Source organism: Myotis brandtii, unplaced genomic scaffold (assembly GCF_000412655.1).
Source record: "Myotis brandtii unplaced genomic scaffold, ASM41265v1 scaffold488, whole genome shotgun sequence".
NCBI lineage: Eukaryota > Metazoa > Chordata > Mammalia > Chiroptera > Vespertilionidae > Myotis > Myotis brandtii.
In genome coordinates this window covers 855,996-872,672 of record NW_005368638.1, presented here as the reverse complement: position 1 = coordinate 872,672, position 16,677 = coordinate 855,996, and the positions used below count along the sequence as shown (strand labels likewise).

At 39.1% G+C, this 16,677-nt stretch overlaps 1 protein-coding gene across 7 annotated transcripts in view; it reads right to left on the bottom strand.

Moving 5' to 3' along the window:
* The window catches only part of PTPN4 (protein tyrosine phosphatase, non-receptor type 4 (megakaryocyte)), a 213,048-nt gene that overhangs the window by 44,367 nt on the left and 152,004 nt on the right, over positions 1-16,677 (bottom strand). For 5 of the 7 annotated variants that reach the window (XM_014547921.1, XM_014547925.1, XM_014547922.1 and 2 more), the window contains 2 exons: positions 4,131-4,290; positions 3,327-3,386 (listed from right to left, as the gene is read on the bottom strand). In XM_014547921.1, coding sequence (XP_014403407.1) covers positions 3,327-3,386; positions 4,131-4,290 — 220 coding nt within the window. The remainder of the gene's footprint in view (positions 1-3,326; positions 3,387-4,130; positions 4,291-16,677) is intronic. The other 2 variants (XM_005876489.2, XM_005876491.2) reach the window with 1 other exon arrangement.

Sequence of the window (16,677 nt, the reverse complement as noted above, 5' to 3'; positions counted from 1 at the left end):
TTCTGGGATTTATTTACCTTCTATGGCTGTCACTGGAACTGAGAGCCGGCTTTAGCTCTGAGGCTCGGCTCCAGCTCTGAGACCTCGGCTGCTGAAAGCAGGTATCTGGGTTTGTTTGGCTTCTATAATTGAAACACTGTTGCAACTCCAGCTCTGAGGCCCGGCTGGCTGAAAGCAGGTTTCTGGGGTTTGTTTAGCTTCTATAATTGCAACATTGTTTCTGAGAGTGCAGCTCAGAGGCTGGAAGCGGCAGGCGGGGAATCTTGGCTTCCTCCATCACTGGAGCAAGCAAGCCTCCTGTTCGCTTCAGCTGCCTGGCTGCCGGCCGCCATCTTCGTTGGCAGTTAATTTGCATATCTCGCTGATTAGCCAATGGGAAGGGTAGCAAAGTTACGGTTAATTACCATGTTTGTCTATTATTAGATAGGATGGTTGTTACTGGCTTCTTTCACTTACCATGTTTTATGCCTGCTCTTTGAGGGTAAGTATCTGGCTAATTCTTACTTATCCTTCAAGTCACAGCTCAGAGATGATCACTTCTGGGAAGTCTTTCCTTAACCCCACAGCTGCATTAGTTATTTATATATACTTGTAAATTCTCTATAATCACTTCTAATTATAGACTTTATATTGCCTTCAAATTGTCTTCCTACTTGCTTGTTCTAGATCCCATCCTCTCTTCCATACTCAAGAATATTGCTATAGCAATTCTCTACCCTCCTGCCTTATCCATTTCCCTCATCCTCTTGGAAATACTCTTATTTCTCCCATTAAAACAACAACAACTCCTCTTCTCTGGACTCCACTTCCCCATCTAGCTACTGTCCTTTCTTTCCTTCCTCTTACTGCTAAACTTTTGTTTTGTTGTTGTTGATTACCACCCTCCCCTCCACCCCCCCCCCCTTACCGGCTGCTGAAAGCAGGTATCTGGGTTTGTTTGGCTTCTATAATTGAAACACTGTTGCAACTCCAGCTCTGAGGCCCGGCTGGCTGAAAGCAGGTTTCTGGGGTTTGTTTAGCTTCTATAATTGCAACATTGTTTCTGAGAGTGCAGCTCAGAGGCTGGAAGCGGCAGGCGGGGAATCTTGGCTTCCTCCATCACTGGAGCAAGCAAGCCTCCTGTTCGCTTCAGCTGCCTGGCTGCCGGCCGCCATCTTCGTTGGCAGTTAATTTGCATATCTCGCTGATTAGCCAATGGGAAGGGTAGCAAAGTTACGGTTAATTACCATGTTTGTCTATTATTAGATAGGATGGTTGTTACTGGCTTCTTTCACTTACCATGTTTTATGCCTGCTCTTTGAGGGTAAGTATCTGGCTAATTCTTACTTATCCTTCAAGTCACAGCTCAGAGATGATCACTTCTGGGAAGTCTTTCCTTAACCCCACAGCTGCATTAGTTATTTATATATACTTGTAAATTCTCTATAATCACTTCTAATTATAGACTTTATATTGCCTTCAAATTGTCTTCCTACTTGCTTGTTCTAGATCCCATCCTCTCTTCCATACTCAAGAATATTGCTATAGCAATTCTCTACCCTCCTGCCTTATCCATTTCCCTCATCCTCTTGGAAATACTCTTATTTCTCCCATTAAAACAACAACAACTCCTCTTCTCTGGACTCCACTTCCCCATCTAGCTACTGTCCTTTCTTTCCTTCCTCTTACTGCTAAACTTTTGTTTTGTTGTTGTTGATTACCACCCTCCCACCCACCCTCCCCCACCTTCTCACTGAGATTCCCCACTCTGTTCCATGTCTCTGGGTCCATTCTGTTCATCAGTTTATTTTGTTACTTAGATTCCACATCTGAGTGCGATCATGTGATACTTGTCTTTCTTTAAACTTCTTGAAAGAGTGTTTGCTGTCCTTCTCACTGCATCCTAGAGTCTGGTTTTCACCCCTAGCACTTCACCAAAACTGTTCCCATTACGGTCACCAGAGGTTTTCACATTGTTCCAGTGTTCAATTCTCAGTCCTCATCTTACTTGACTTACCAGTAGCATTTGACAAAGTTGATTATTCTCTCTGTGACTGTCTTCCCACCAGTCAGTTGACTACCTTTCTATCTGTGTCTCCTCAGTCTCAGTTGCTGTGTTTTGTTTTGTTTTTAATCTCCCTCCTGTTTATAATTTAGAGGGCCAAAGCTCAATTTCTAGAATCTCTTATTTAGAAATCTATACACAACACACCTTCTTGGTGATTTCTTCCTACCTCATGGTTTAACATATTGTCTATATACCATCAGTTTTCAATGTCACAACTCTAGCTTGAACCTCTCCCTTCAAATCCAGAATCCCATCTCCAAATGGATTTCTAATAGACACCTCAAACGTAGCATGTCCAAAACTGAGCTCCTGATATTCCACCCATACCTGCTCTACCTGTAGTCTTTCAGATCTTAGTAAATGGAAACTTCACCTTTCTAGTTGTTCAGGGCAAAAACCTTGCTTCTATCCTTGATCTCTCTTTCTCTAGTACACCCCATTTAATCCATCAGCATATTACGTTAGTTTTACTCTAAAAATATATCCAGAATAAACTCATGTCTTATTCCTTCTGTGGCTATCACCCTGGTCCAAATCACCATTACTTGCTTGGGATACTTCAATATGTTATAACAACTATCTCTACTACCCTGCTCTCAGGCTATTTTTAATAGAACAGCTAGAGTGAAACAAGTCACATTATGCTACTTCTCTCCTCAGATCTGTATGTGCATTTGCTTCCTACCTCACTCAGGGTTTAAAACAAAGTCTTTATAAGACAAGGCTTTCAGGATCTGACCCTGTCCTGTACCCATCTCCTCCTCATTTGCTGACTTTGCTCTAGCCACACTGACTTCCTTGATTGTATCAGTCATATCCCTGCCTTTGCACCTACCATTCCCTCAACTTATCTACATGGCTTATCACTAAGTTCATTTCTGGCTATATTATCTAAAATTGTAACACTCTTGAAATTCCCTAGGCCTCTGGCTTTATGTTTCTCCCTAGCATTTATACTATCTAATATGCTATAGACTTAAATTATGTGCCTTGTTTACTATTTGTCTCGCCCTTATCCCCAGAATGTAAGTTTCTTGAAGGCAAGGTGGTTTTTTTTTTTTAATTCCATAAAATCCTTAAACCCACAACAATGCATGGCATACAGCAGCTACTCAATAAAGAAATGAATGAAAAAACAAACTACACTGTAGATTGTTTAACAGCAGGGACCACGTCTTACTTGTCTCTGTATTCCTACTACCTACCAAAGTACCTTAGCACACAGAAAGATCTCAATAACTATGAACCAATGAATGAATGAATGATACAAAAGAATCACCACAGAGGTAACACTAAAGTTGCCATTTTTGGTAAGGATTCTTCTCTCTTTTTGATGTGTCTATGGTGGTGGGACAACAATAAGTGTGGGAGACTAGAGTGAGTGCCTCTTGCCTTTCAACTTGAGATAACGTGGGAGGGCCATAGGTGGAAAAACGAGACGGCCATGTGTGCAACGGCTACCAGCAATTTCTGGCAGTGTCAAACCTGCTGTGGACCCTTTTCTCCCTGCATCTTATTTTATTTCCTGATGTCCCTATTAAGTTTCCTGAAATATACCCATACTTTGCCTGTCCTTATCCATCTCATGAACACTGTGCATCCTTAAAATTTATTGATAATCTCACTTTTGGTTTATTTACATCTATCTACAAAAGCAATAAAAATTCGTAAATCAGGGGATTTTAACAATTTATCATTTGTTGTGGTAAAAACATGTTCTCTAAGGCAAAAGTACCAACATAATCCATAAATATAGTCAAAAGGTTGATGAAAATAATAGTCTCTGCACTCAGTGAATTATAATCAAGTTAATAATATTTAATGGACTATTAGCATTTGTTCTAGAAATGTGTTTTACAAGACTAAAATCAACATATATTTATTAAAAATTAACGTCTAGAGTAATGAGCATTTTATAAATGATGATAAAAGGAAATTCCAGTTAGGTTATATCATGTCATAATTTATGAGCAAACATATGATAAAAAAGAGAAAATGCTACAAAACATGCCACTGTACAAAAATAACTTCATTTATAATTTTAAAATTTCAAAGAAATATGAGAATATTTGAAGCTACTTACAGTAGATTTTTCAGGGGAAGATGGAACATCAAATGCCTCATTAATATGGTTTTCCAGATCTTGTTGCGAATGTGAATAATACATTTGGTTCCAGCTGTTTTTCTTCGATTGTTTGGGCGGTAAAGCCGGAGGCTGCCCATCCCCAGGGGTCTCTTGTGATCTACATAGGAAAAAGGAAAAGAATGAATTGTTACTAAAAGCTAGAGTCAAGCAACTCAGATATTTACAATGTCTAGTAAGAGACAATCTTTAGCCCTGACCGGTTTGGCTCAGGGGATAGAGCGTCGGCCTGCAGACTCAAAGGTCCCAGGTTCGATTCCAGTCAAGGGCATGTACTTTGGTTGCGGGTACATCCCCAGTAGGGGGTGTGCAGGAGGCAGCTGATCGATGTTTCTCTCTCTCTATCCCTTTCCCTTCCTCTCTGTAAAAAATCAATAAAATATATTTTTTAAAAAAGACAAGCTTTAAATACCATATTGATTTGCAAATGCCACTGTTTAATGAAATATTTTTACAGTTGGAGTTTAAATAGCATATTTAATTTCCTACTTTATCAAATCTGTAATCAATACTACATATAATAAAATCTATGTCAAGGGTATCCACGTGAAGATGTTTATTAATCTAATATAACAGTGTATATACCTTTCCAAAAACCTTTTTAAAAAAGTTTTCAGTGCAGTCATACGAATAGCCAGGGAACAAGGCAGGCAAAGAGAAATAAGAACTGAGAGTTGAGCCATTCCACAGGTAAAACAACTAGTAGTCTAGAGAAGTTAAGTGGCCCAATTTATTTAGAAATAAAACACGATTAATGAGAGTAATGAACTCAATGCTGGAACCAGGATTAGAATCTGATTAAAAATGCTGAGATCACCGAAAAGACAAAACTGAATGAGACCTTGTTAGAGTATATAACTTAAGGGGAAGAAGCGAAAATCCAATTAACATTAGAGAACATAAGCCACAGTCTGTAACAGGAGGTACTGATACAAAAAAAAAAAGCTAGGTATAATAGGGGAAGTGTCAAGGTAAAAAATTGTAGCTTTTGAGAATAGAGAACAGATGATGGTTGCCAGAGGTGAGAGGGGCTTGGGTACTGGGTGAAAAAGGTGAAGGGAATAAAACGTACAAATTGGTAGTTACAAAATAGTCAAGGGGATATAAAGTACAGCAAAGGGAATATAGTCAATAATATTGTAATAACTATATATTGTGCCAGGTGGGTACTGAAAATATTGGGGGAAACACTTTGTAAAATATGTGATTTGTCTAACTACAATGCTGTATACCTGAAACTAATTCAAATACTATTGAATGTAAACTGTAATTGAGACACAAAATAATAAAAGTACAAGTACAGCGTATGTTAACATTACTTGTGAATTTCTCACAAAGACCAGAAGGGGGAGCCAGTGGTTCAACTTGTATGCTAGAAGGCACGCATCCAGGAAGCTGTGGAGTTGAGGAGACCAGGCAAGGGAAAAATGGTCCTTGATAAGAGCACTGACCATCGCTGGGCTTATTACTTATCTCTGAGATGGCAGGAGGTCCTTTGGGGAAAATAAAATAATTACCGTCCATTGCTTAAGGACAGATAAGAAGTTAATAGCTGCTGTGATACTCAGGCACGTATTTTACTCAGTTTCTGTTTATTTTTGTTGACTAACAACATATACCTAAGATACAAGTTATAAGGCCTTGAGGAAGTAGAACTGTATTCGATTATATTGCTGTTCAAAAATCATTCTTCACCCTTCCCATTTGACATTAAGCTTGGCTGTATGACTTGCTCTGGCCAATAAAATATGAATAGAAGTGGTATGCTTCTCCTTTTGAAAGGGAGCTTTAAGAAACGGTTCTGGACTCATTATGCTTCTCTTTTTCCTCAGCCATGATCAGCCACGTCCCAAACAGGGGCTGGTGTCAGTCTGGGTCCTGGAATAAAAAAGACATGGGTCGAGGCATAGTCGATCCATGATGTACATATGGTATAAGAAAAAAATAATCTGTGTTGCAAGTCACTGTAAGTGGGGTAATTTGCTACAGCATGGCATACTTTAGCTCAATAACTAATACACAGATTACTGCCGCAGTGGCCCTTAGATACATATGCTCTCCCTTGGTAGAGAAGCTGTGAACTTAGAGGCTCTCTGCTAAATACCTGGTGACTATTGGTAAGGAACTAAAATCTGATTAGTGCCAAGGAAGTCAGAGGGATTAATAATGAATGGTGTAACTTTATGTCCTCCAGGGAGGGTTCCCTAATGAGAATTATAGTCCTTCTGAAATTGAATAAGTCACTATAAAATATAATAATTAAGTAGGTAAACAAGAATGCCCACTCAGTCTAACTTTCTACATAGAAGTCTGCAGAGCATAAAATGCTCTCAATTCTGATAAACCTATAATACTGCATCAGAGAATATACCTCTCCTTTTTAGCAAAAGCTTCTTTGAGGTATATCTTGATGGCCAGGGATTCCAGGTACTAAACATACTAGTTTTTATTCTATTAGTTTCAACTGCTAAGAAACCATGCCTCTAAGATTCAATATAATCTAATGCTGTGGGTCCAAAAAAAATGTTCCCACAGATTAGAATACAGACATGAATGCCGTGCTACAAGGGATTAAGAAAGATGAAGATGGACATCTCTTGGCAGAGCCTCACAGATGTGACATTTCTAAAAAGCAGTTGATTAAAAGCCTCCAAGACTTAAAAAAAAACACCAGAAGTTCCTGGATTCCACGTATTTCGATCGGTAGGTCTCATTATTCCTTACTTAGGCAAGGTGAAGAGAAACTTTTCCTAATTTTGTATTCAGCTATCATACTCAAGAAGCATTTAGCTTCAAACTAAAAGTCTGTAGGGAAGAGTGTACGGGCCGAGATCAGATAGGAATGGAGTCAGAGCGACTTTATCCTTGGTCCACTAATAGTCTAAATATAGTGCCAAAATATGCTACAAACTGATGCCCGATCTGTAGTATAACCGCTCAGTGAGCCAAACCTGGTGCGTCTGGGCATAACAATGGTGATGCTCAGTTACAAGAGAGGGACAGCACTGGCATTACAGGACATTTTGCTAAAACCACTGAATCTGCATTTCTGGGGTAAGATAAGGCAAATATGGCAAAAAAAAGCTTGAGAAGTGATTTTTATTATGTACTTCTGAATAGAAATCACTGTCTTAGGATAGTGGCCGCAAATTTGCAGATTGTGAAACAATTTTGGCCAACATACATTTGGCTCATTCATTGCTTTTGTAAAATGTGAGTTAATTGACATTAAAAATTACATGCAAATATGGATTTCCAGAATGAAAAGTTTGGACGTTCTGGGAAGAATGGACCTAAATTATAGGTTGTCAACCACTGGACAAAGCCAAGGGGTAGCTGCTGCTTTTAAATGGGTCATGGGCATTCAAGACCACATAAATCTCACCCTGTGTTACTTGCCAGACTCCACTGGGTATTTGAGTATAACTCTCCTTTAAACATTCCTAGCTGCAGGAAGGCAACAATAGGAAGAGAACACAAGCATACAGGTTTGGGTTAGCATTTAAGCCAAATTCTGAAGAAAAGGTTAAGAGAATGGAGTGTAGACAGAGTATCAGCCAAGATGTAACAGAGGAAAGAACATAATTTTGGGTTTCAGAACATGGGCTATCTACCTGCCTTTATGGTTTTGTGTAACTTTCTTGTTAAAATAACTTCTCAGAGGATGGTAGACAGGTTCTTGACATGCATGGTTGCTATTAGAGCTAGGAAGCTTGGGGAAGCTTCTACAAACTATTTGCTCTCCCAGTGACTGCTTTCCCTTTCTACGTTTCCACTTCCATAACCAAACTATCTCTCTACCTACATACCTTTTTACCTACCTACCTATTTACCTACCTACCTAAAATACAGTCTCTAAAAGTAATTAAGGATGCCAACATAGACTACTAAAATTCGTATTTTGGACAAAGGTTATCAATTACATTTTAAAGACATACTCCAAAAGTATTAACTCAATTTATGATAAGTTCCTTCTACATATCTAATGTACAGCTGTCATATACTCACTCAGTTATATAGAAAGATGACTTTCATAGGTAAACCATGCATTATAAATATAAATTATAATATGTTTAAATACTGTCATGAAACAGGCCAGTTCTAAAAAAATATATACCATTTCTAGGCTAAAAGAATCCACACCCCAAAATCAAAAGCAAAACCAAACAAATAAAACCTTCTAAGTATAACAGAACGAATAGACATCATATACATGGTAAAAACAGCCAAGCAGCATAATGAAAGATAGCCCCACTAGAAATAACAGCTGGCACCCTCAAAGAAGGGACCTATAACTTAACAAAAAGGCCAGCATTCACTATCAGGTTTCTTGGACAGGACTAGGGAAATAGAAACCAAAGAGAAAGGTTGGGATCAGAGGTATGGCTGGAGTCTTACAAGTAGAGATAATTATTTGGCTTTAAAGTGAGAGTTGGAAAAGATCTAATAGGAAGAATATAGAAAAAAAATGATACTTATAGAAAGAAAAATGACAAGATAAACACTAAAAATTGTGAATTAAAAATATGCTAAAGGTTTAACTGTACATACATACCTTTCATAGAAGCATAAAGTTTATTCTAATTTAAGATTAGAAAACAAACAAAAACCACATTCTTGGTAGACACTAATATAAACTTACCAGGAATAACAGCTCCCTTTAAAACTCTTATTTTCTAGGGTACATACCAGGAGCTCATATCCTATTCAACTATAATCACCAGTGTCACCCCAGTCTTCACTGGGCCTTTAACCCTACTATAAATAAAATACAGATAAAATTCTGGTTCAAAATTCAGACTTTCTCAATACTGGCTAATTTATAGTGACATTCAGAGTATTTCAAAGTAAACACCATTTCAGACTGATTGCTAATGAGGTCCCAGAACTGAGATTCAGGGGTTCAACCAAATTCCAAGTCCCTGACCTTAGCTGCCAAATGCAAGTAGTGGAGACTTGCCAGAGATGGAGGGCAGGTCAGTATACTGCGACCTGCAATTAGTCTTGTCATAAGTACAACATCTAAGATAGTGCATCCTCTAAGTCCGTAGGGCTTGATACTTTCTTACATCCACACCCTCTTTGGTTCTTTTATTTCCTTACCCTAGAGCAGCCTAGTATTAGCAGATCCATAGTATACTGCTAGACGTAATCAAGATTGGCATGGGAATTGGGCTAAGCTGAGTCTGGAGATGAAGTTATCTGTGCTAACAGCTCAGAGGAGCAGAGGGAAGGCAAATCTTTGAAGACTAAGCAGAAGAACTGAAGAGGTACAAACAAAGCTGTGGTGACTCATTAGATAAAACTAGAATGGGACAGGCCAGAAAAAAATGGCTCAGGGAAATGGATTTAATACTTGAAGATTATGAAGTCTGCATAGAATTTCTCATGATTAGGGACCTAAGGACAAAGTTGAGAATTTAGGGGATTCATCATTGTGCTCAATCAGACATCCATACTTCAAACATGCCAACAGATGAATGGTTGACAAATACTTAAAGCTACCAGTATAAATCCCCCAAAATATTAACTGAAAAAGTTATATAATTATTATAGTTAATATCTACCAAGCATTTTTTTTCTCTGCTGAACTATGCATCTCATTAAATGTTTATAGCAATTCTATGAGGTAATTATTATCATCCTGTTTTTATAGGTGTGGAGATTGAGGCTTACAGAGATAAAATAATTATCCTAAGGTCACATAATTAGAAGTGGTAGAACCAAGTTTTAAACCCAGTCTGAATTCAAACCCTGTGTTCTTTTTCTTAAATATTGTTTTTTAATTGATTTTTTTTAGAGAGAGGAAGGTAAAGAGAGAGAAAGATAGATTTGTTGTTCTACTTATTTATGTATTCCTGATTGATCCTTGTATGTGCCCTGACCAGGGATAGAACCCACAATCTTACTATATTGCAGTGGTTCTCAACCTTCTGGCCCTTTAAATACAGTTCCTCATGTTGTGACCCAACCATAAAATTATTTTCGTTGCTACTTCATAATTGTAATGTTGCTACTGTTATGAATCATAATGTAAATATCTGATATGCAGGATGGTCTTAGGCGACCCCTGTGAAAGGGTCGTTCGACCGCCAAAGGGGTCGCGACCCACAGGTTGAGAACCACTGTTATATTGGGATGACACTCTAACCAACTGAGCTACCCAGCCAGTGCCATAGTGCTTTTTACACTATGTTATATTGTACCTCAAAGAAAACAACTGCAAAAAGCAGGAGCAAAGCTGTTTTATTTTATTTTTATTATTTATTTTTTAAATTAAATTAATTAGGATTACATTGGTTAACAAGATCCTATAGGTTTGAGAGAACATTTCTACGATACATGATCTGTGTGCCCACCACCTACAGTCAAACTGTTTTCCGTCATCATACATTTGGCCCCCTTTTCCTTTTACTACCCCTCTCCCCTTCCCTCTGGTAAACACCATACTGCTGTCTGTGTCTATGAGTTTCAGTTTTATAAGCAAAGTTATTTTAAATCAGGGGTTTCCAAATATTTTGTAGCAGTGAACTCTTTAATTCAAATAAAGTGTTTCAAATGAAAAGCCAACTTAAACAACAGCAAAAGCTAAGCAATCCTCTTACAGTATCTGAGGCCTCAACAGACCTATATTTGTTTCATTCCATTTTGGTTATAAGTGGTAATACTGTTACATTTAAATTCTAATACAAACTATTTATATTTAAATGAACGAATTGCAAGATCAGTAGAGACCAGGAAAGCATCCTTATTTATTTTAATTAATAATATATTTCTAACTCAATGATTTTAATATATTCAAACCAATAATTTGCCTAAAATAATCCAAAGATGGGGTGGAAACCAGGGTTCAAAACATACACCGTTCAAAATTTACACACAAAAAATTTTGTGGACAAATTACTACCTCTGTTAACTTTTGGATGCTTAGAAAAAAGAAAGGGGAAGATGGAAATCTACAGCTGACCCTTAAACAATATGGGGGGTTGGGCACTGACTCCTGCAGAGTGGAAAATCCATGTATAACTTTTGACTTCCCCAAAACTTCAGCTATCCCTTGGTATCCACAGGGGATTGGTTCTAGGACCCCTGCAGATACCAAAATCCACAGATGTTCAGTCCCTTATATAAAACTAGAGGCCCGGTGTATGAAATTCGTGCACGGGGGCGAGGGGGGGTGTGTCCCCTCAGCCCAGCATGAACCCTCTCCAATCTGGGACATTCCTCTCACAATCCTGGACTGCTGGCTCCTAATCGCTCACCTGCCTGCCTGCCTGGTCACCCCTAACTGCTCCCCGCTGCTGGCCAGGTCGCCCTGAACTGCCTGCTTCCTGCCAGCCTGGTCGCTCCTAAGTGGCCCCCTCTGCTGGCCGGCTGCCCCCCCGCCGGCCTAGTCACCCCTCACTGACCCCCTGCCAGCCTAATCGCTCCCAACTGCCCCCTGCCGACCTAGTCGCCCCCAAGTGCCCCCTGCCGCCGGCCTGGTCACCCCATGCAGCCTGCTGTTCAGTAGTTTGGTCGTCCCTCACTAACCCCCCCTGCTGGCCTGGTTGCCCCACGCAGCCTGCTGTTCAGTAGTTTGGTCGTCCCTCACTAACCCCCCCTGCTGGCCTGGTTGCCCCACGCAGCCTGCTGTTCAGTTGTTTGGTCATCCCTCACTAACCCCCTGCCAGACTGGTCGTAGGCAGCCATCTTGTGAGGGCATGAGTGTTAATTTGCATATTACCACTTTATTATATAGGACTAGAGGCCTGGTGCACAAAATTCATGCACAGGGTGGTGGTGGGAGTCCGACTGCCAGTTTAGGCCCGACCCCTAGATCTGCAGGGATCGGGCCTAAACTGGCAGTTGGACATCCCTCTTGCAATCTGGGACCGCTGGCTCCTAACCACTTGCTTGCCTGCCTGATTGTCCCTAACCGCCTCTGCTTGCATGACTGATCACCCCTAACCACTCGTCTGTCTGCTTAATCGCCCCTAACCACTCACCTGCCTGCCTGATTGCCCCAACCCCTCTGCCTGCCTGATAGTCCCTAACCACTCACCTGCCTGCCTGATTAACCCTAACTGCTCGCCTGCCTGGCTGATTGTCCCTATCTGCCTCGGCTCCTGCTGCCCTGGCTTTGTCCAGAAGGACGTCCAGAAGGTCGTTCAGCTGTCCAGTCTAATTAGCATATTACACTATTATTATTATAGATGGTCTAAGGGCAATGTATACAGCCAGCCCTTCACATCTGTAGACTTCCAACTGTGGACGGAAAATACTGTTTTCAGTATGGGTCTTACAGATTTAGTGACATTTTCCTAGAGCCCCTATAATAACTGCTTTGCTGATCACTCTATCTACCCTTCCATCTTTTCTTTAATCCTGATCACATTCACTGTATCTTATACCCCTTTCTCTTTCTCAAAAATTAATGAATCTTCTTACCTATCTATGTATCTTATAAAGTATTTTACTTTTATCCTAATTCTCACACTGTATTTTTACTTGCATATGAACTACATTATATAAACCAATAAATCAAGATGTTGCATATTATTATCATCAAGGGAGAGATCGACAACAATACAATCATAGTAGGTGACTTTAATACACCACTGACATCACTGGATAAATCCTCTAGACAAACAATCAGCAAAGAAACAGCAATCCTAAATGACTCACTAGATCAGATGGACTTAATTGACATCTTCAGAACACTTCACCCCAAAGCAACAAAATATACGTTCTTCTCAAGTGCTCATGGGACATCTTCAAAAATAGACCACATATTGGGTCACAAACAAAGTCTCCCCAAATTCAAGAAGATTGAAATCATACCAAGCATCTTCTCAGACCACAAGGGCATAATATTAGAAATAAACTACAATAAAAACAACCCAAAATACTCAAACACTTGGAAGCTGAATAGCATGTTATTAAATATTGATTGGGTTACCAATGACATCAAAGAAGAAATTAAAAACATCCTGGAAACTAATGACAATGAAAACACAACAATCCAAAACCTATGGGACACAATGAAAGCAGTCCTGAGAGGGAAGTTTATAGCTCTACAGGCCTACCTCAACAAACAAGAAAAAATGGTAGTAAATCATCTAAATCTACAGCTCAAAGAATTAGAAAGAGAGCAACAAGAAAAGCCCAGAGTGAGCAGAAGGAAGGAGATAATAAAGATTAGAGCAGAAATAAATGACATAGAGACCAAAAAAACAATACAGAAAATCAATGAAACCAAGAGCTGGTTCTTTGAAAGGATAAACAAGATCGACAAACCTCTAGCCAGGCTCACCAAAAAGCAAAGAGAGAGGACCCAAATAAACAAAATCAGAAATGATAGAGGCGAAATAACAACAGACCCCACAGAAATACAAATGATTGTTAAAAAATACTATGAACAACTCTACTCCAACAAACTAGACAACCTGGAGGAAATGGACATATTTCTAGAAAAATACAACATTCCAAAACTTAATCAGGAAGAATCTAAAAATCTCAACAGGCCAATAACTATGGAAGAAATTGAAGCAGTCATCAGAAAGCTTCCAGCAAACAAAAGCCCAGGACCAGACGGCTTCACAGGGGAGTTTTACCAAACATTCAAGGAAGAACTAAAACCTATCCTCCTCAGACTACTACAAAAAATCCAAGAGGAAGGAACACTTCCAAGCTCATTCTATGAAGCCAGCATCACCCTAATACCAAAACCAGGTAAAGACAACACAATGAAAGAGAATTACAGGCCAATATCCCTCATGAACATAGATGCCAAAATCCTCAACAAAATCTTAGCAAATCGGATCCAGCAGTACATCAGAAAGATCATACACCATGACCAAGTAGGATTTATCCCAGGGATGCAAGGATGGTACAATATCCGCAAATCAATAAACGTGATACATCACATAAACAAATTGAAGGAAAAAAACCACATAGTCATATCAATTGATGCAGAAAAAGCATTTGACAAAATTCAACACCCATTTTTGATAAAAACTCTCAGCAAGGTGGGAATAGAAGGATCATACCTCAACATAATAAAAGCCATATATGACAAACCCACAGCCAACATCATACTCAATGGACAAAAACTAACACCATTTCCCCTAAAAACAGGAACAAGACAGGGATGCCCACTCTCACCACTCCTGTTCGACATAGTACTGGAAGTATTAGCCATTGCAATTAGACAAGAAGAAGAAATAAAAGGCATCCAAATTGGAAAAGAGGAAGTAAAACTGTCCTTATTTGCAGATGACATGATATTATACATACAAAACCCTAGAGACTCCATCAAAAAGCTACTAGACTTAATACATGAATTTGGCAATGTAGCAGGATACAAAATTAACCCCAAGAAATCTGAGGCATTTCTATACACCAATAGTGAACTTTCAGAAAGAGAGATTATAAAAACAATCCCATTTACCATCGCACCAAAAAAATTAAGATACCTAGGAATAAACTTAACTAAAGAGGTAAAAGACCTCTACTCAGAAAACTACAGGACGTTGAAAAAAGAGATAGAGGAAGACATAAAGAGATGGAAGAACATACCATGTTCTTGGATTGGTAGAATCAACATCATTAAAATGTCCATACTGCCCAAAGCAATCTATAAATTCAACGCACTTCCCATTAAAATACCAACGGCATATTTCACAGACCTAGAACGAACTCTCCAAAAATTCATCTGGAACAAAAAACGACCCCGAATAGCTGCAGCGATCCTGAGAAAGAACAAAGTAGGTGGGATCTCAATACCAGATATCAAGCTGTATTACAAAGCCACTGTTCTCAAAACTGCCTGGTACTGGCACAAGAACAGACATATAGATCAATGGAATAGAATAGAGAGCCCAGAAATCAGCCCCAACCAATACGCTCAATTAATATTTGACAAAGGAGGCAAGAACATACAATGGAGTCAAGACAGTCTCTTCAATAAATGGTGCTGGGAAAATTGGACAGATACATGCAAGAAAATGAAACTAGACCACCAACTTACACCATACACAAAAATAAACTCAAAATGGATAAAGGACTTAAATATACGACCGGAAACCATAAAAATACTAGAAGAATCCAAAGGCAACAAAATCTCAGACATATGCCAAAGCAATTTCTTCACCAATACAGATCCTAGGGCATTGGAAACTAAAGAGAAAATAAACAAATGGGACTACATCAAAATAAAAAGCTTCTGCACAGCAAAAGAAACCATCAACAAAACAACAAGAAAGCCCACTACATGGGAGAACATATTTGCCAACATTATATCTGATAAGGGCCTAATCTCCAACATTTATAGGGAACTCATACAACTTAACAAAAGGAAGATAAACAATCCAATCAAAAAATGGGCAAAGGACCTAAATAGACACCTTTTAAAAGAGGACATTCAGAAAGCCAAGAGACATATGAAAACATGCTCAAAGTCGCTAATCATCCGAGAGATGCAAATCAAAACAACAATGAGGTACCATCTCACACCTGTCAGAATGGCTATCATCAACAAATCAACAAACGACAAGTGCTGGAGAGGATGTGGAGAAAAAGGAACACTTGTGCACTGCTGGTGGGAATGCAGACTGGTGCAGCCACTATGGAAGACAGTATGGAGTTTCCTCAAAAAACTGGAAATGGAACTCCCATTTGACCCTGTGATCCCACTTCTAGGAATATATCCCAAGAAACCAAAAACACCAATCAGAAAGGATATATGCACCCCTATGTTCATAGCAGCACAATTCACCATAGCTAAGATTTGGAAACAGCCTAAGTGCCCATCAGTAGATGAATGGATTAGAAAACTGTGGTACATCTACACGATGGAATACTATGCTGCTGTAAAAAAGAAGGAACTCTTACCATTTGCAACAGCATGGATGGAACTGGAGAGCATTATGCTAAGTGAAATAAGCCAGTCAATGAAGGAAAAATACCACATGATCTCACTCATTCATGGATAATAGAGACCATTACAAACTTTTGAACAATAATAGATACAGAGGCAGAGCTGCCTCAAACAAATTGTCAAACTGCAGCGGGAAGGCCAGAGAGGGTTGGGGGGCAGAAGGGAGGGGAGTAAGAGATCAACCGAAGGACTTGTATGCATGCATATAAGCATAACCAATGGACATAAGACGCGGGGGGGTAGGGGGGACCAGGGGATTGTCAAGGGCGGGGGAAAAAAAGGACAAATATGTAATACTCTTTGTAATAATTTAAGCAATAAAAATATATATTAAAAAAAAAAAATAAAATAAAATTTCTGGCATCATTAGGAGATTAAAAGCCCTTCCAATAGAAATGTTCACATTTTCCTGAGCTAGCAACCTTATCTTAGCATACTCATTCTTAAAATTATATAAAAAGCAATAAATAAAATGCTTTCTTTCTTAACTGAAATCAGAGCCAATTAAGAAACTCCCTCCTTGTCTAGGACCCTTGCTTTTATTAACACAATTTGTCCATTACTATG